At 45.8% G+C, this 20,232-nt stretch overlaps 1 protein-coding gene across 1 annotated transcript in view; it reads left to right on the top strand.

Moving 5' to 3' along the window:
* The window catches only part of TACC3 (transforming acidic coiled-coil containing protein 3), a 62,374-nt gene extending 43,463 nt beyond the window's left edge, over positions 1 to 18,911 (top strand). The window contains exons 10-16 of the mRNA XM_075066638.1: positions 1,916 to 2,071; positions 5,872 to 5,948; positions 6,028 to 6,071; positions 8,529 to 8,689; positions 16,277 to 16,383; positions 16,621 to 16,741; positions 18,539 to 18,911. Of these exons, the coding sequence (XP_074922739.1) occupies positions 1,916 to 2,071; positions 5,872 to 5,948; positions 6,028 to 6,071; positions 8,529 to 8,689; positions 16,277 to 16,383; positions 16,621 to 16,741; positions 18,539 to 18,604 (732 nt within the window). The 3' untranslated portion in view covers positions 18,605 to 18,911. The remainder of the gene's footprint in view (positions 1 to 1,915; positions 2,072 to 5,871; positions 5,949 to 6,027; positions 6,072 to 8,528; positions 8,690 to 16,276; positions 16,384 to 16,620; positions 16,742 to 18,538) is intronic.
* The last annotated feature ends 1,321 nt before the right edge of the window (positions 18,912 to 20,232 follow it).

Here is a 20,232-nt window from a genome sequence, read left to right as displayed (position 1 = left end):
TGAGCAGAGTGGCTGAACAGGTATTCTGGGATACCTCCTAATACCCTGGAGGCCAATTACAGCTCTTTTGGTTGCCACACTTGACGAGCAGCGCTGCATCACCAGCGTTGCAATCATTGTACCCCAAGCAGACCAGGTGTACAGCCAGCGCTGCAGCCAGGGAGTTGCAGCGCTGGATGTGCCTTGCAGGTGTGGACGGTTACTAAGTTGCAGAGCTGTAAACCCACCACCAGCTCTGCAACTCTCCAATGTAGCCAAGCTCTGAGTCTTTAGGGAAAAGAGCTTCAGGGAGGGAAGGCCTAGGGAGACTCAGCAGGAAATGCAGAGTGCAGCATTGATGGAGGTTTGAGAACTTTTTTTAATTTTGATTACTCTGATAAAACAATCTCCAAGGAGGGTTGTTCTGAACCTAGAATTTGTTTAGGTAGCTTGATTGACAGTGGTGAAACTGTTAGTAGAGCCAGGTACTGGCAGAGTAATCTTAGGCCATGAATGGGTGCTCAAGAGGCAGTTGGCCCATTCATATTTACAATATTTTCTAGCCCCAATACTGGGTATCAAAACTAATTTAATTTTTAATGATTAAGTGAACTGTTACCATTGATGTCAAAACAAGCTTGATAGTGACTCTGGTGAGGGGGCTTCTGCCCTATAATTGTGCTATATAATAGCATTTTTGTTGGAGCTTGTGTTTTTAATATGGCAAGTAAAACCAAATCTCTAAAATTGTCTTCCATACCCTGAATTTCTAATGTCTAGGTCATCTCTTCCCAGAGAGCAGTTAAATGTAACAATCTCAACATATTTCATGTTTGGCTCAAAATTCCGCTAAGATGTTGTGTGACCAAGTACAGCAATTCAGGATAAGGAGGAAATTCCAACACTAAGCACTGGTCTTCTGGGGAGGGGAAAGAATCTCCCTTGCTTACCATAACCTTAAGCTAAATTCTTACAAAACCTTGTATGACGAGAAGCATTTTGTACACGATCCTTTAAACTAAACTTAATTAAATGGTTCTCTGATGCCTAATAGCATTGATCATATCTCTGAAAATTGGCGCTATTAATGGCGTGCAATGTTTCTGATGTTAAACACTAAAACAGTCTTGCTCTTGGATAGTGGACTCCTAGGCTCTGTCTTCACTACCCGCCGATACGGCGGGTAGCAATCGATTGCTTGGGGATCGATGATATTGCGTCTAGATGAGACGCGATATATCGATCCCCGAACGCGCTTATATCGATTCCGGAACTCCTCCAACCCAAACGGAGTTGCAGAATTGACAGGGGGAACCGCGGACATCGATCCTGCGCCGTGAGGACGGTGAGTAATTCGATCTTAGATACTTCGACTTCAGCTACGTTATTCACGTAGCTGAAGTTGCGTATCTAAGATATATTTTCCCCCCGTAGTGTAGACCAGCCCCTAGACTGGTGTCATTACATGTTGCCTTTCAGTTCCTAGAGGCATATCAAATTCCCATTTCAGTCAAAGCATTCTTTTCTCATACAGCTGACCCCATGTAAGGTGAGAAATGGGTTTTCACTGCAGTTCCTCTGCTTCTTGAATAAGCAGCACTCTGTGTGCCAAATTCTACAATTTAAATGTAAAGCTTTAAATTTGACTGTCCTTGTATAAGTCTTTATGTGGATATAGGTCTGTTTTGCCCAGCAGTAATGCTTAACTTGCTGTGGGGCAGGGGGGAGCTGTTTCTGTATTTGCTGTTTATGAATAGGCAAATAGTGCAGTGTGCTGCATCGCAATATAGCTATAATAGTTTGTCAAGCTAGAAAAATGACTAATCAGTTTATGGGGATAGTTTTGGGGTTAAAATAATGTGAGATAATCTGAATAGATTCTAGTGTAGCTGATGTGGTAGCCACTCAAACTTTTTTTTTCTTCTTCTCCACAAAGGATGCAGTTCCTCTAATTCCAGATATCTCAACCAGTAACGCTTCACCACTGTCTCCTTTTTCTGTGCCAATCAACACTGCGGTTGACGCTATTATCGAAGTGCTGAAATATAGCCAAAAAGATATGGATGCAGCTGTTGAAACGGTTAAACTAGAGGTAAGAAGAAAGCGTTTAAAAGCCTTTAGGAATGTGGCACTTACTTTGAAAAGGCTTGTCATTATAACATTTCCCCTCTTTTAGTTACTCGGCATATATTGGGCATCTATTTCAACACTTGTTGTTGTTCTCTCTCTCCTCCCATCCCCTGCTCCTTTTAAGTTTTGAAGTACAGTGTCCTATTCCTAATGAGTTACTGCTTGTTGCTTACATGGGTAGAGTAGCCTGCACCAGCATCTTCAGAGCTGGAGATAGACCTGCCATACCCCATGTGTCAAATCTTCTAGACTTACTACCTTTTTGTAAGTAGGCTCCATCCAGGAGACTCTACTAGCAAGAGACCTTTTGTCTTGTTTGGTGCTTTCAGAGAAATTTTAAACTCCCACATAAATGGACTAATGTAATTTTCATTCCAAAACAAGCTTTGGTAAGAATGAAGCAAGATGGCGCTTGCCTCAGCAACTTGATCCTGGGCAAGCAGTGTGGAGGGGAAAAAGAACAAAGTCTGCCAGCTGTACTGAACTATAGGTGGTGGGGACCGTATTTCAGAGGAGCAATCAGCCATGGTGAAAAATCCTTAAAGAGAGCCAGGTTATGGCAGATGAAGCCACAGGTTGGCTCCTATTTTTTTTTTTTTTTGTTGTTGTTGTTGTTGTTGGAAGGGACAAGGAGTAATATTAATGTGACCACTACTCTTCAGGCTACAAAAGGTGTTTGTCTTGAAACGGGGATTCAGTGCGAATTTATGAACAGTGTAGCCATCCTTAAATTACTGCGCTTGCTCTTAAAATACTAAATACATTTGTGGAATTTAGTTTAAACATCCAACTTAAAAGATACTTTTGTCAAAGAGTGCTCACTTCTTACATATCTCTTGTCCCAGATTCTCTGCTCAGGCGTTGTCTAGTTACATAAACTGGTGGAGATGTGCTTTGTATATGGATAGCTTTTGTAAAGTGAAATTTCAGATTTAATAGTTGCTTTTCTTTGTCTTCGTAGAATTTCTTCAGCAAAAGCAGCAGAGAATTCTGTGGCACCTTATAGACTAACAGACGTTTTGGAGCGTGAGCTTTCGTGGGTGAATACCCACTTCGTCAGACGCAGGTAGTGGAAATTTCCAGGGCAGGTATATAAGCTAGCAAGCAAGCTAGAGATAACGAGGTTAGTTCAATCAGGGAGGGTGAGGCCCTGTTCTAGCAGTAAGCTGTGAAACCAAGGGAGGAAACTGGTTCTGTATATGGAAAAGCCATTCCAGTCTTGTTTAGTCCAGAGCTGATGGTGTCAAATTTGCAGATGAACTGAAGCTCAGTAGTTTCTCTTGAAGTCTGGTCCTGAAGTTTTTTTGTTGCAGGAGGCCACCTTAAGGTCGCTATAGTGTGGCCAGGGAGGTTGAAGTGCTCTCCTAAAGGTTTTTGTATACTTTCCATTCCTGATAATCTGATTGTGTCCATTTATACCTTTTCTCGTAGTGACTGTCCAGTTTGGCCGATGTACAATAGCAGAGGGGCGTTGCTGGCATATGATGGCGTATAAATACATGGTGGACGTGGCAGGGAATGAAACCAGTGATGGTATGGCTGATCTGGTTAGATCTGTGATGGTGTCGCTGGTGAGATATGTGGGCAGAGTTGGCATCGAGGTTTGTTGCATGATGGTTCTGAGCTAGAGTTACTATGGTACGGTGTGCAGTTGCTGGTGAGAATATGTTTCAGGTTGGCAGGCTGCTGTGGGCAAGGATCGGCCTGCCACCCAAGACCCGTGAAAGTGTGGGATCATTGTCCAGGATGGGTGTAGATCCTGAGTATGCGTTGGAGGGGTTTTAGCTGGGGTTGTATGTGATGGCCAGTGGAGTCCTGTTGGTTCTTTCTTGGGTTTGTCTTGCAGTAGGAGCTTCTGGGTACACGTCTGGCTCTGTTGATCTGTTTCCTAATTCCCTCGTGCGGATGTGTAGTTTTGAAAATGCTGTGGAGATTTGTAGGTGTTGGTCTCTGCCGCATCTGCTCTAACCCCCTCATTCACTCTGCAGTCCACCAATTTAATATACGCCATCATATGCCAAATGCCTCTCGCAGTACATCGGACAACTGGACAGTCACTACGGAAAAGGATAATGGACACAAATCAGATATCAGGATGGAAATATACAAAACCTGTAGGAAGCACTTCAGCCTCCCGGCCACACTATCAGACCTTAAGGTGGCCATCTGCAACAAAAAACTTCAGGAAGACTTCAAGAGAAACTACTGACTTCAGTTCATCTGCAAATTTGACACCATCAGCTCTGGACTAAACAAAGACTGTGAATGGCTTGCCAATTACAGAACCAGTTTCTCCTCCCTGGTTTTCAAGCTCTACTGCTAGAACAAGGGCCTCACCCCCCTGATTGAACTAACCTCGTTACTCTAGCTTGCTTGCTAGCATATATATACCTGCCCCTGGAAATTTCCACTACCTGCGTCTGACGAAGTGGGTATTCACCCACGAAAGCTCACGCTCCAAAACGTCTGTTAGTCTATAAGGTGCCACAGAATTCTCTGCTGCTTTTACAGATCCAGACTAACACGGCTACCCCTCTGATTCTTCAGCAAAGGTTTTCAAATTGGCAAGTCCCATTGAGAACAATAGGGCAAGGGTACAGAATGTCCTTAGTAAAGATAGCCAGTACCTATAGTCCATCTGCACTTCTTTTTAGTGTTTCCGCTCTTCTTCCAGATAGCCTGGGATGCACCATCTTTTCTTAGACAGTTTGGTTCCCCACTGGGACTGACTCCAGTGGGAGGCAGAGGCTATATTTTGCTAAGAGCAGAGCAATATTTGTGACAAGAACAAGAAATGATAGAAGCCTTGAAAATACAGTTCTTGATGAGTTTCTCTGAAGGAGGCAGGTGGTGTGTGTGTGTGTGTTTTTAAATGCCATGTAGTGACAACATGAGGGGAAGAATCTTATCTTTACAAAGCAGTTTCTTCTAATCTGGAGCTACAAACAGTAATATAACTTCATGGTTATTGCATGGCTTCACTACAGAACAGAGTCATGTTTGTCTGGGGGCCTTAACTGTGCATTTTATAACTTGAGAGCCAACCATTCTAAACTAAGACTGTGAATTTCCTGGGGTTATAATGCTTGCTACTAAGATGTGGTGGTTTTTTGGTTGTTTTTTTTCCTCAACTGTAACTACATCTTGTCTAAGAATGTAAAGTTATCCTTGTTCCCTCCAAATTTGTGTGAACATAAAGATTGATTCAACCTGCAAATTGACATTGACGTGAATAGATTTAAAAAGCTGGCTGCATGCTGTGAGTCAATAGTGTAAAACCCCGAACAGTGAGGGAGTAAGATGCCCTATATCGCAAATTAGGGGAAGTCTACTTGGGGGGACGGGGGGGGGAAACAAGTCTGTGATCAATGTATGAAGAAATAGTAAAGTTAGTCTTGCTGTGTGGTGCAACAAACATCAGTGCTGCGTGTACAGGGATAGCATTGGAAGGTCACTTGTAATCGGCTTTAAAACAATTTTTTGTGTGAATCTTTTTGATTTAGAAATGTTGACTATTACAGTGAACCATGGAACTAGTGATAACACATCACTTAGTCTACTGATCTGTCTCTGACTGTGACTTGTGACTTGTACTAGACCTTTCTGCCATAACTGACACTTATGAAATAGTGTCCACAGGGAAAATTTTACCTTCTGTCAACAACTCCTTAAGTTACCCTTCAAGTTGTTCTGAATGTTAGTTTATCTCAATCCCTGTTATATATATATATATATATATATATATAATATACTTTTTTTAAGGTTCAAGAAAAGCAGATGGAAATTTTAGAATGGAAAAAGAAATATGACAGGCTTTATATGGAATACCTGGAAATGGGGTAAGTGCCTGCTAATTGTACAGCTTGACTTGCTGCTATTGATTGCTTTCTCTAATGTATATTCAATATTGTTTTTTAGAAAAATTGTTGCAGAGTTTGAAGGTACAATAACCCAAATGATGGGTAAGTATACTGAGTAAATGGAACACTACTTGAGATAGGCTTTTGCTTAGACCTGAAGGGCACTCTAAATGTATAGCTGGCTTTGACCTAAGAATATCTAGCACTCTTCTGGCTAGTACTTTAGTCATGCTGTCAATACTGCATTACATGTTATACTTGTATCATACTGAATCCTTGGAACAGAGATCAGAGCTGGAAAAGTTGTGTGTTTATGGACAGATTTCTAAAATAGTGTGCACAGTTGTATTAATCTTAATTACACAACGAGGGTACTTCCATGTTTGCTTGACTTGTACAGACACATGCGTGTAGCAAGGTAGGTGCCTGATTTGTACCAAACTGAGGCATGCACAGTAATGGCTGCAATATGGCCCATAGCTGTTCAACTCAAGATGGTCTGTTGGAAGCTACAAGTTCCAGTTGCTTAGTAAGCAACGTCCACAGCTTGATGCTAAACAAGAACAATAATCTGTTCCACTTCTGTAGATCACACACAGCCATATCACTTCTGACCAAATGTCAGTGGAACCCTCTGGTGGATACTTCTTGTTTCAACTGTAGTTTGTATATGTGACTTCTAAACTGCAAAGGCATCCATTAACATGTCAGCCAAAAGCGTGTATCTTGAGTCATAAGAATGAGACTGACCATACTGGGTCAGACCAGTGGTCAATCTAACCCAGTTTCCTATCTTCTGACTCTTCCTTATTCACTTTCTCCACACCATTCAAGGTTTTATAGACCTCTGTCATACCCGCTCCCCTCCTTAGTCATCTCTTTTCTGAGAGGAATAAGCCCAGGTGGTTGTGTGTGTGGGTTTTTTTTGTTTGTTTGACTGCCACTGCACATTGACCCGATTGTTTTCAGAGAACAATCCATAATGGACCCCAAGATTTTTCTTGAGTCGTAATGGCTAACTTAGACCTCCTCATTTTGCATGTATTGTTTGGATTATATTTTCTAATGTGCAATACTTTGCATTTATCAACATCTGAATTTCATATGCCATTTGGTTTCCCAGTCGCCCAGTTTTAAGAGATCCCTTTGTAACTCTTCAGTTGGCTTTGGACTTAACTATCGAGTAATTTTGTATCCTCTGCAAATTTTGCCACTTCATTGTTTGACCCCTTTTTCCAGATTTATGAATATGTTAAACAGCCCTGGTCCCAGAACAGATCCTTAGGGGACACTATTTATATTTTTCCATTATGAAAATTGACCATTTATGAATCTACTCTTTTTGTTTCCTGTCTTTTTTAACCATGAGAGGACCTGCCATCTTTCCCATGACTGCTTACTTGCTTAAGAGCCTTTAGTGAGGGACGCTGTCAAAGGCTTTCTGAAAGTCCAAGTACGCTATTAAGTGGATCACCCTTGTCCACATGCTTGTTGACTCCTCCCCCAATAATCCAAATAGATTGGTGAGGCATTGTTTCCCTTTACAAAATACATCTCACTTCCTCCCCAACAAATCGTGTTCATCCATGTCTGATATTTCTGTTCTTTACTGTAGCTTCAACCAGTTTGCTTGGTACTGAAGTTAGGCTTACTAGCCTATAATTGCAAGGATCATTTCTGGCGTCTCTCTTAAAAAAAAAAAATTGTACCAGATAACTGGAGGATAGCTAATGTGACAGGTTACATACCACAGTTAGTAGTTGTGCAATTTCATACGAGTTCTTTCAGAACTGGTCCTGATCACACAGTTTAATTTATCAAGTTATTCCTCAACTACTTCTATTGACACTCAATCTGAGACAGTTCCTTAGATTTGTCCATTAAAAAGAATGGCTGAGGTGTGGAAATCGCCCTCACATCCTCTGCAGTGAAGACTACAGCAAAAAATTCATTTGGCTTCTCTGCAATGGCCTTGTCTTCCCTGAATGCTCCTTTAGCACCTCAATTGTCCAGTGGTCTTACTGATTATTTGGTAGGCTTCCTGCTTCTGATGTACTTTTTATTTATTTTATTTTTGCGGTTAGTCTTTTGCTAGTTGCTCTTTTTGGCCTACCTAATTATACTTGATTTGCCAGAGTTTATGCTCCTTTCTATTTTCCTCAATAGGATTTGACTTCCAATTTTTAAAGGATGCCTCTTTTACTCTGTTTTAGCCTTGGTGGCTTTTTTCTTCCCTGTTACTACTTAATTTGGGGTACACGTTTAGTCCTCCTTGTAAGAGTAAGCATGCTAAATCTGTCCATAATCTAGATTAAATCCTTAATTAAGGAAGACTCATGTTTACAAGAATGACAGTTCTACGATCCTTGTCGTTTAAAGAGAATGCTTCAGGAAAGGTAATATCGCCGACTGTGCTGATAAGAATTAAAGGTTTAGTAAGGAAGGTCTCATTATGCTACAGTAATGTCTGGTCCTATGTCTTTAGTAACGGGGATGAGGTGGTGCTTTGCTTTAAGAAAAACAAACACCCAGCCCTGTTGTTTTTTTCCCATCTTTTAGAGGATGCCCAAAAACAGAAGGAGCTTTCAAAAAAAGAAAACCAGAAGATGCTGGAGGAGAAACAGCAAGTTCTGTCAGATCTGAACTCCATGGAGAAGTCTTTCTCTGAACTCTTCAAACGATTTGAAAAGCAGAAGGAGGTTTTAGAAGGCTATCGCAAAGTAAGATGATGGAATGACACTGGTACTGTGCTTCCAAATCCCTGTCAAGACTGGGGAAATAACTGATATTCTAAAACATCTCGTTTTACACTAGGTGTTAGGTGGTCACAGTCAAAAGTAGACTCCCCCTAGAAATGTGGCTGGTTAACATCTCAAAGATGTTAGTACTTGGGGTAGACCAGGTTCAAGTCATGTTTTAAAATGCAGTAAGTAGGGTTTAAAAAAAAATCCTCTTTTGTTTAACTGAAAGTACTCCATACCTTCTTGTCACATTTTGATGCAACTCTGAAGACAGCCTAGTTCAGTGTCCCATCCTTTTCTATCATTAACAATTGAACAAGTGACTCGGGAGGAGATTAGATGTGTCCAAAGACAGCGTCTCTGGATTATTCATAGGTTCCAAGGCCACAGGAGATCAGACTAGGTGATCACATGAGCCAAGACCATTTCTGCTAGAAGGATCTGGTTCAGGTTCAGGAGAAGTCTGCCTATTACATTAGCCCTTGGAGACCAACTTTTATATCAGGACTCCCTTGCGCCAGAACTGTACGAACCAAGGTGGACCACGCTTTTGCTCTAAAGAGTCTCACTTAAACCCACTTCCGATCTTAAAGGTAAACTAACAGGTTGAGGGATAAATAGGAGGAAAGACAAAGGTAACAGATCACATGTACACTGTCCAATCTATGGTACTAGTGACAGGTTGGATTCACTTGCCTCCTTATATAAAAAGGACGTGCTGGTGGCACTCCATAGCTATGGTTTAGTATGTATTATGTTGTCATGACCAGCTCCAACATAAAGCATTAGTTTTTTGTGAGGGTGGAATTATATATACTACTTTGAGTGGCTGTTAATGTCCATTCAAAGTAGGTGTGCGTGTGCCACGTGCACGCCAGCTGGAAGATTTGCCCCTAGCAGCGTCCGTAGGGTCGGCTCAGGCGCCCCCTGGAGTAGCGCCACCATGGCGCCCTATAAAGGAGCCCGCCGACCCTCCACCCCCTCATTCCTTCTTACCGCTGGTGATGGCTACCTGGAACTTCTCTTGCATAGCAATCTGGCAGTGTCTTATCCGTACCGTTTAGTGTGTGTGTGTGTGTATTTATTTATTTATTTTAGATCTTTTTGTATATAGTTTTTGTAGGGGGGGGGGGGTCCCCCTCCCCCCCAGTCTTCGTCACCCGCTGGGGCATGCCCGGGTCCCCCCAGGTTCAAACTCTGCGAGGACTGTGGGAAATTCATGCCCAAGAGTGACTCGCAATCTACGTGCTTGAGGTGCCTCGGAGAGAACCACCAAAAGGACCGATGCTCTATCTGTAGAGGCTTCCGCCTGCGAACTCTCAAGGACAGGGCTCAAAGACTTACAGTCCTCCTGATGGAGGCGGCCTTGCGACCACCCTCGGACCCAGAACCGGCTGAGGCGGGCCTCAGCACGTCGTTCTCGCTGAGGAGTGTCCCGGCACCAGCATCAGGACTTAGGGCCCAGCCCAGGTCATCCAAGACTCAGTACCAGGCGGAGTCGGGTCATAGGAAGTCGGCATCAGTGCGGCACCGCTCACCTTTGCCAGTGCCCACCAAGAAGAATAAGCTGGTGAGGGATCTGTCTCCCCACCAGGACTCGATGCCGCCCCCGCCCCCGCCCCCAGGGCTAAGCGGACAGGCTGGGTTACAGCCCCTGGCGGTTCCGTCAACTCCTGCACTGCAGAGAGGGCAGTCGAGTCCGGGCCAGCCTAATTCTCTGGGCCTCAGTGGATACACATGCCCCCCACCCCCCGTCGACACCGGAGGCGTTCGAGGCGGCCTCAGACCTGATGGGTCTCCTGGCACCGGCCTCCCCACATCATCGGGAGTTGCCTACTGTGGTTCACCCACCAGTACAATCTAGAGGCAAGCCAGCCATGCTATCGCCTCCCTCCCTGCACCGAGCTGTGAAGGTGGCACCAGACCAGAGGAGAGGCTCCCCATCGCCTCGGCACCGCTCACCTTCAACACCAGGCACCGGTCCCCCCAGGTCCTCGTACTCAGACCACAGACTCAGAGGGGGACTCCTATCGCTCCAGCAGGTCGCGGAGCAGGAGATCAGTATTAGGGGTGAGCCACCAACATTACCCGCAGTGGCAGCAACAATGGCAGCCGCCCTAGCAGTGCCTGTTTTGGACTCCCTGGGCCTACCATCAGTCGGTAGGCCAGGCATTTGGCCCTCTGTCATGATCGCCTTCGGTGTCCTCGATGTCGGTGGCCCTGGCGCAGCTGCCTCCCCCGCCGGCACTGTCGCCAGGCAGGGATGTGCCATCGTCAAGTTCAGCACCCCCTAACCGGGCAGCCGCAGCGGCTTTAGTTCAGGCTACCCCGGCACTGCATGATACGCCAAGCTGCTCACTTGCGACCCCGGTACCAGCTGCGGTGCCACATTTGGACTCGGAACCGGCACCGTAACCTCAATAGCGTGTGCCTCATGCACCGGAGGAAGGGCCGCTCCATGTAATCTCTTCGTTGTCCTCCCCAGACGAGGCAGTCTCGGGCATGGCTGCAGTGAGCAGCTCAAAGCCTCACAATCCAAGCAGAGGAGATTGAGGTGGACGCAGACCCTGTAGTGGACATCCTGGCCCCCTCAGGGCCATCCAAAGTGGCCCTCCCGCTGATAAAGACATTAGTGGATACGTCCCGCACCCTATGGCAAAACACCAGCCTCATTGGCCCCTACTTCCAAGAGGTCGGAGTGGCGCCACTTCGTCCCCTCTAAAGGGAACGAACACCAGTACACCCACCCTCCCCCTGACTCCCTGGTAGTAGATGCGGCTAACCAGTGGGAGCGTCAAGGGTTTCAGGGGTCAACACCAAAGAGCAGGGAGGCAAAAAGACTTGAGCTCTTTGGCAGGAAGGTGTACTCCACGGGAGGACTCCAACTCCGCATTGCCAATCAACAGGCAATAGTAAGCCAATATGGCCACAACACGTGCTCGGTCATGTCAAAGTTTGTGGAGCTCCTTCCCCAGGGCTCGAGATCAGAGTTTTGGGCCCTAGTGGAGGAGGGCAAACTGATCTCTCGAGCCTCCCTCCAGGCTGCCTTAGATGCGGCGGACTCAGCCTCGCACACCCTGGTCACGGGCCTGGTCATGCGGTGGGGCACCTGGCTCCAGGTCTCGGGCCTGCCCTGTGAGTCCAGCAGACAATTCAAGACCTTCCCTTCGAAGGGCAGATGCAGTTTTCAGAGAAAACGCTCAAATGTCTCCATAGTTTAAAGGACTCGAGGGCCACACTTTGCTCGCTGGGCTTGTATACCCCCGTGACCCAGTGCAGACAATTTAGGCCGCAGGCAGCCCCTGGTCCATATCAGCCACAGGCCCGCCAGGAGCTGGGGCACAGGTGGGGTAGAAATGGCAGGAGGCGTCATCAGCGTCACCCCTCCGGCCAGACGTCTGGCCAATCGAAACCACCATCTGGGCCTAGACCCCCTATTTGATGGTATGGTCGAGGGCAACCTACCAATCGAGACTCTGGATCCTCTCACCCCTACCTTTTGGGTCACATCTGTCCCACTTCTACCGCGCCTGGTCCCAAATTACGTCGGACAAATGGGTGCTCTGCACGGTAGAGAGGGGATATTCTATCCAGTTTTCCTCCCTCCCGCCCCACCAACCCCCTTCCCTGTCCCTCTTCAGGGACCCTTTTCATGAGCAACTTCTGGTTCAAGAAGTGAAGTCTCTCACAGAGGCAGGGGCGGTACAGGAAGTCCCGCGGGAGCGCAGGGGCAAAGGCTTCTACTCCCGGTACTTCCTTGTACCGAAGGCAAAAGGGGGCCTGAGACCCATCCTAGACTTGCGGCGGCTGAACAAGTTTGTGAGAACTCAAGTTCCGCGTGGTCTCCCTATACTCAGTCATTCTCTCTCTGTATCCAGGAGATTGGTATGCCGCCCTCAACTTAAAGGACGCCTATTTCCACGTCGTCATAATTCCACAGCACCGCCGGTACCTCAAGTTTGTCGTGGCCAGCGTCAGTCTGCAGTTCACGGTGCTCCCGTTTGGCCTGTCAGCTGCTCCCAGGGTCTTCACAAAGTCACGACCGCCATGCACGGCTTTCCTGCGCAGGCACGGCATCCAGGTATTCTCCTACCTGGACGACTGGCTCATAAAGGGCCGCTCCAAGGAGCGGGTAGAGACCCAGGTGCTGTTCATCAGGCTGACCTTTCTTGATATGGGCCTCCTCTTGAACGATGTCAAATCCACCCTGTCTCCAACGCAATGCATAGAGTTCATAGGAGCAGTTCTGGACTCCACACATGCCAAAGTGTATCTGCCAGAGTCCAGGTTTTGTGCAATTTCCAAGCTCATCCTCGGACTGCACCGCGCCCCGATTACCACGGCGTGAGTTTGCCTCCGGCTGTTGGGCCACATGGCAGCATGCACCTATGTGGTGGTCCACGCCAAACTCCGGCTCCACCCGCTGCAATCCTGGTTGGCAACAGTCTATGCCCAGTCAGGGACTCCCTGGACTCCGTGGTATCCGTTCCCCGCTTGGTGCTGCACTCGCTTCAGTGGTGGCTCAACCTGCGGGAAGTCTGCAGAGGTGTTCCCTTTGCTGCTCCGCAGCCTTCCCTCTCCCTGGTGACAGACACCTTGGATCGAGGTTGGGGGGCGCACCTGGGATGCCTCAGGACACAGGATTTGTGGTCGCCGGAGGACCTCAAGTTGCATATCAATGTCAGGGAGCTGAGAGCGGTCCACCTGGCGTGTTTGATCTTCTGGTCTCACCTGGCCAGTAGGTGTGTTTCAGTCCTTTCGGATAACACGGCAGTAGTCTTTTATATCAACAAACGGGGGGTGCACGCTTCTCTCCCCTCTGCAGGGAAGCCCTTGCGCTGTGGAATTTCTGCGTCCACAATGCCACTCACCTGACTGCATTCTATCTTCCGGGGGAGCAGAACGGCTTGGTGGACACCCTCAGTCGCTCGTTCCAGGGTCATGAGTGGTCCCTCCAATGGGACGTGGTGCGCTCAAATTTTCCAGCTCTGGGGCTTTCCCCAGTTAGACCTGTTTGCCTCAAGGGAAAACAGGAAGTGCCAACAGTTTTGCTCCTTTCTGGGCCGCAGTCGGGGGTCTCTGTCGGACGCTTTCCTTCAGCTATGGGAAGACGGCCTGCTCTATGCCTTCCCTCCGATTCCCCCTGATACACAGGGTGATTTTAAAGATTCGCAGGGATCGCGCCAGGGTAATCCTGATAGCTCTGGCGTGGCCACGCCAGCATTGGTACACATCATTTCTGCACATGTCCGTTCAGGCACCCCTGACGCTGCCCCTACTCCCAGACCTGATCATGCAGGACCGGGGCTCCCTCCGCCATCCGAACTTCGAGTCCCTTCACCTCACAGCCTGGATGCTCCATGGCTGAACCCGGTGGAGTTGCAGTGTTCCCAGCAGGTCAGGCAAGTGCTGCTGGGTAGCAGGAAACCGTCAACTAGGGCCACCTACTTGGCTAAATGGAAGCACATCTCCATCTGGTCGGGTCAGCGGGGTCACAACCCGCTGGGGGTTCCAATTACCACTGTCCTTGACTATTTGCTTCTCCTAAGACAACTGGGCCTCTCCCTTTCCTCCATTCGCGTACATTTGGCGGCCATATCTGCTTTTCATCCGGGAGAGGGGGGTACCTCAGTGTTTGCGAACCCACTGGTTGGGCGTTTCCTCAAAGGTAGGGACAAGTTCTTCCCGCATGTGCGTCAGCCAGCCCCTGCTTGAGACCTGAACCTGGTCCTCTCCGTCCTCTCGGAGCCTCCCTTTGAGCCTCTGGCCTCGTGGTCCCTGCTGTACCTGTCATACAAGACTGCCTTCCTTGTGGCCGTCACCTCGGTCCAATGGGTGTCAGCTTCGAGTGTTAACATCTGAGCCCCCGTACACAGTCTTCTATAAGGACAAGGTCTAACTTAGATCTCATCCGGCTTTCCTACCCAAGGTCGTTTCACAGTTCCACATGGGCCAAGATATCTTTCTCCTGGTGTTTTACCCGAAACCACACCTCCAGCAAAGAGCGGAGGCTACACTCCCTGGATGTCCGCAGGGCCTTGGCTTTTTACATAGAGCATACCAAACCGTTCAAACGCTCGACCCAGCTCCTCTTCGCAGTGGCAGAGAGAATGAAGGGGCTACCGGTCTCCTCTCAGCGAATCTCTTCGTGGATCGCAACCTGCATCCGGGAATGCTACCGTATAGCAAACTCCTGTCCCTCCGGTCAGAGCCCACTCCACTAGAGCGCAGGCCTCCTCGGCGGCATTCCTGGCTCAGGTTCCGACTCAAGAGATTTGTAGAGCAGTCACGTGGTCCTCCATCTACACGTTCTCGTCTCACTATGCCATCACGCACCAGGTTAGGGATGATGGAGCGTTTGGTCACGCAGTACTCCAGTCAGCAATGGTCTCCGACCCCACCTTCTAAGGTTAGGCTTGTAAGTCACCTACTTTGAATGGACATGAACAACCACTCGAAGAAAAAACAGTTACCCATCTTTTTAGTAACTGTTGCTCTTCAAGATGTGGTGTTCATGTCCATTCCAGCACCCACTCTCCTGCCCCTCTGTCAGAGTGCTGGCAAGAAGGAACTGAGGGGGTGGAGGGTCGGTGGGCCCCTTTATAGGGCGCCATAGTGACGCCACTCCACGGGGCGCCTGAGCCAACCCTATGGACACTGCTAGGGGAAAATCTTCCGGTTGGCGTGCATGTGGTGCGCGCACACCTACTTTGAATGGACATGAACAACACATCTCGAAGAACAACAGTTACTAAAAGGTGGGTAATCATTTTTTCTCTTCCTTATTTCCAGGTTTTTTTTGTTTGTTTTGTTTTTAATGGCTTTGCGCCTACCTCCTTTAACTAAAAGGTCAAAATCACATTTGTCACTGGTGTCTTGGTCAAGTTCTGGGGCAGGGTGTCTTTCTCTCTTTCTACCCTTCTTTTTATAGCAGTCTCCGCTATGCGTCTCCAGCACACAAGGGTCACTGGAGGCCTGATGCCTTATGGGGGTCCCTTTGCTAAAATCCAGGTCTGGGGTGGCAGGGGAAACTTACTTATCTTTTTTTCTCCCCCCATCTCACTAGTGGCTTTTGTGGCACTGCATGGCTTCGTATTTGGTATTAAGTATTTAATACTTGATTCAGCTGAAGCAAGGTCCAAATCCTGAATTTTCCCCATCATCTTTTTTGCCTTTCCTGGAAGAGGGTAGATTTAGCCTTAGCTTGAGCCAGAGTAAGGGGTATATTTGATTCAACGAATAGAAATGGCACAGAGTGGAAAAACTTTCAAGAACATGGTGGCTTTTGGTAAGAGAAGGGATAAAGCTGAGGATACAAATGGATGAATTTCTCCTTTGTTGGCATTTTGAAGATAAGTGAGTCTAAAACAGAAGTGGGAGAGAACAAGTGGCTTGGTGTTAAGGGTAGAGCAGATGTCAGATCTTTCCTCAAGTATTTGTGTTCTTGAACAGGTCTTTGCAGGGGTTAAAAAAAAAAAAAAAAAGCTTGTCTGTGTATGGGGTAATGTGATTAAATGCAAACAACCACCTTGACATTAACTGAACTCTCCCATTATATTGGGATAGAATGAAGAGGCTTTGAAAAAATGTGCTGAGGATTATCTTGCAAGGATTAAGAAGGAAGAGCAGAGATATCAAGCACTGAAGGCACATGCTGAAGAAAAACTGCATCAGTGAGTACTTTCTCGTTCTTAGTCCCTGACGTTTACCTTGTATGTAGGGTGAATTCACAAGCAAAACTTCCTTTGACTTTAAAGTGAAATCCTGGTCCCATTGGTGTCTTAATCTCAAAACCTCTTAAAAATACTTTAACCACTTCTAAAGTGGAAGAACCTAGCTTGACTTCAGACCTAACTTGCTAGCTGTTTTGAATGAAGTCAGATTTAAACATGAGCTCACTTTCATTCCAGAGCAAATGAAGAGATTGCCCAGGTACGGAGCAAAGCCAAGACGGAGTCTGTAGCACTGCAAGCTACTTTGCGAAAAGAACAAATGAGGGTACAGTCTCTAGAAAGAAGCCTTGAACAAAAGGTCAGTTTAAGTATCTGCTACTTGAGTGGTTTTAAACTTGTAATAAGCTAAGTTCTAAACTAGCATCAGAACTAGTGTTCTCATGAGTACCACTGTTAAATAGCAAGGAGTCGGTGGCACCTTAAAGACTACCAGATTTATTTGGGCATAAGCTTTCGTGGGTAAAAAAAACTCACTTCTTGAGATCTGAAGAAGTGGGTTTTTACCCACGAAAGCTTATGCCCAAATCTGTTAGTCCGTATCCACAAAAACAACAAGGAGTCTGGTGACCCCCTAAAGACTGACAACTACCCCTTGATACTGTGAAATAGGAGTCTGAGACATAAAATCAAAATTTTGGTATGGCAGAACCCTTCGATACTGAGAAATGCAATACATCTACCCTCGTAGAGGGATCTATTGTGAATAATGGGTTCACTTGCATAGATGAGCCTCAGAAGTGAGTAACAATATATAGACTTCCAAGACTGGATACTAACAGAACTGTTGAAATGGTGTAACTAAAATATGGGTTCAGGTTGAAAGTGAACAGTACACCTTGTCCTGGGAATAGGATTTAAAATATGATGGCACTGTATCAGTTCTAGCAGCATTTCGATATTAATAGCACAGACTTTTTTGTACTGGTGACTCCCTTCACATAGCAAGCCTCTGAGTGTGCGTGCCCCATCCTTATACATTAAAAACACCATTATAAATGCTGGAGGCAAAGCAGGGTTTGGGGTGGAGGCTGACAGTCTGTGACCTGACACCCTCTCCCCCCCCGCCCCAGCCCAGTAATAACCTCATGACTCCCTGAGGGATAGGTCCCAACCTTCAGCTTGAGAATCCCTGGACTATCATGTTCCAGTCTGTAAACTTGTAGACCACTACCATCCAATAGACAGTATTGTTGGCTGACATCTCTTCAATGGCCTGAATAGTAATGTCTGAAAATCCAGTAATCTGCAAGTGCAGGGTTTCATATTTGCATGTAAATTGTTGTTGTATAGTCTAATGGCACAAATGGGCTTAGCAAAGATTGGTGGCTCATTGTAAAATCTTCAAATACTCATTCATGCAAAGCTTTTTCCCCTCTTTTGGTATGTCAGCAAAACCAATGCTTGTCACTAGCATCCTGCTCCTATATTTAACTGATACTATAGTGCTGTTGAAAGGAACAGAGTGGAAGCTAATTCTGTGATGCTACTGACATTGGTGTGTCTTCCCCTGTCATGGAGGGAAGTCCCGCACCCAACCTACTTCCTCCAAATTAACTAACTTTTTAAAATTCTATGTAGGGGGATCACACTTTCCACTTGTCGTCATAAGGATTAACTAGTAGCACCACAGAAGCATTTTTAAATACTCTTTGCTTTAGGACAATGAAAGCATTGAGAACCAGCATCACCCATGCTATAAACATAGTTCCACATTGAATTGCTTCAGCCATTCAGGAAGTGGAAAAACAGGCACCAGTAGTAGGTATGTTGAAGGCTGTATCTTCTATTTAGTTGTAAAGAGAACTTACAAAAGTGTGCAACAGTCTAACAGAGACTACAGTCTAAATTTTAGACACTGCCTGGAAAGTTAAGGAAACAATGTAACGTAGCTGACCCGTCAAAATCTAATAGAGAGATGCCTCCTTAGGATGCCTTGTTCCAAGTCTTTATTGCATTTACAGTATTCAAGCATTTGCAGTGGAACTCCTGTTCCACACAGCTCCAGAGGTGCAATGACTCCTGTGACTGCAATTTCATGATATGAATGTGTGCTGCAGTTTGTTCTTGACTCACTAATTCTTTGTCTTCTTAACAGGCAAAAGAAAATGATGAACTAACAAAAATCTGTGACGACTTGATTTTAAAGATGGAAAAAATCTAATATTTGGACTGTTGTACATATGTTCACTCTCAGATTCATTCTGTCCTCTTTTCTGTGTGTGTTCAATAACTTTTTAATTGTGTATGTTTGAAAGTAATAACAAGTAATAAAAAGTAATAGATTTCACTGGCACTTGTTCCTTCCCATAATGTTGGCTGTATATTGGCTATGAATGTGGAGTGTCTGCCTAATTTAGAAACTCACTAGAATGAGTAGGTTCACCATGTCTATGAAAAGTCATTGAATAAATGAGCAAGTGTAAGTTTCACTCAAATTTTTGTAAATAAAAAAATAAATTTGGACACTCTCTCATGGCTCTGCCACGGCTAAGGGATTAAATCTCAGGAGCTCTGGACTAAAGGTCTAAATGTCCCACTGGCTACACCAGCCCTCTGTTTGCCTTGCAGTTAACAAGACGTGCACTCCAAGTACCCCTGAAGCATTCCCCTATGATATCCAGCCCCTGACACCGATTACTCACAGAAATCCCAGATACTTTGTCCCCAAAGGAGCAGCATACCCCAGTTTTACCTTAGATCACCAGTCCTGTCTGATATCATCACTTGTAATAAAACAAAAGGTTTATTTAAGAAAGAATAAGGATTTCTCTAGAACTCAGTGACAGAAAAATATAATTACAATACAAAAGTCATAAAACCCCAGACTATGGCCTGAACTTACTAATAGGAAAGTTAACTATCTAAGTAGGCCTCCCCCACCATGTTCATCCTACAGAGCTGGCTAGTTTAACAAGAACCAGGATCCAGTTTTTCATGGAAAAAGCCCAGATTCATTGGATCCAAAGTGCCTTTTCTCCATCTCATGTTAGAGTATAACAGTTTCTTGTCTTTATTCATAGGGTCATCCTTTGTCTGTTTTAATGTTTCAATTTGTTTTCAGTTGGTTTTTTTGAGGGTTTCCTGTTGATGGGACAATGGTAGACAGTTGAGCATTGCATTAGCACTGGTTAGCCAGTGATGTAACTCCTTCTGGTATAAATAGACCATCACTAAGTAATTGATTACTCCTCTTAACCTTAAGAGCATAAACTTCAATATAGTTATATTATCCCTTAAATTGCCCCTTCCCATCATGCCAGGATAATTAACATTGAAGCTGCAAGCTTTCAATAGAAATCTTACACGTCATTTTATGGACACTAAGCAATGTATTTGACAGGAGTTTGTCAGGTCTGAGAGGACAGCTGTTTGCAAAGAACAGGGAACCCTTGATCAAGGAGTCGTTGTGACACATCCTAAAATAAAGGCATTTGAGATTCAGTTCTTAAACCACTGCTCCTGTTTTGAAATGTGGCTCAAGGCCCTGCAGTGTTTCCTATTACATTCAGCACTGGAGGGAGGAATTTTGCCACTCATACGCAACTTTGGGTACAACATGGAGCGTCACACTGCAGGGGCAAGCACTAATCGGTCCATGCTAAGGCAGCTTTGAACTCTCTCCCTCCCTACAGCCCTGTATTATTCTCTCCCTGTTCAGACTGCTTTACTATCCATTTTGTTTTCCTTACTTAAATTAATTTAGTGTTCATGAAAGTGACACTCATATGGTAGTAACCTATTCACAGAACAGGTACCTCACATGGGAAATTTTTGCTGTATACTTTCCTC

This window comes from Chelonoidis abingdonii, chromosome 5 (assembly GCF_003597395.2).
Source record: "Chelonoidis abingdonii isolate Lonesome George chromosome 5, CheloAbing_2.0, whole genome shotgun sequence".
In the NCBI taxonomy this organism is placed as follows: domain Eukaryota; kingdom Metazoa; phylum Chordata; order Testudines; family Testudinidae; genus Chelonoidis; species Chelonoidis abingdonii.
This window is presented reverse-complemented; position numbering and strand designations above follow the sequence as displayed.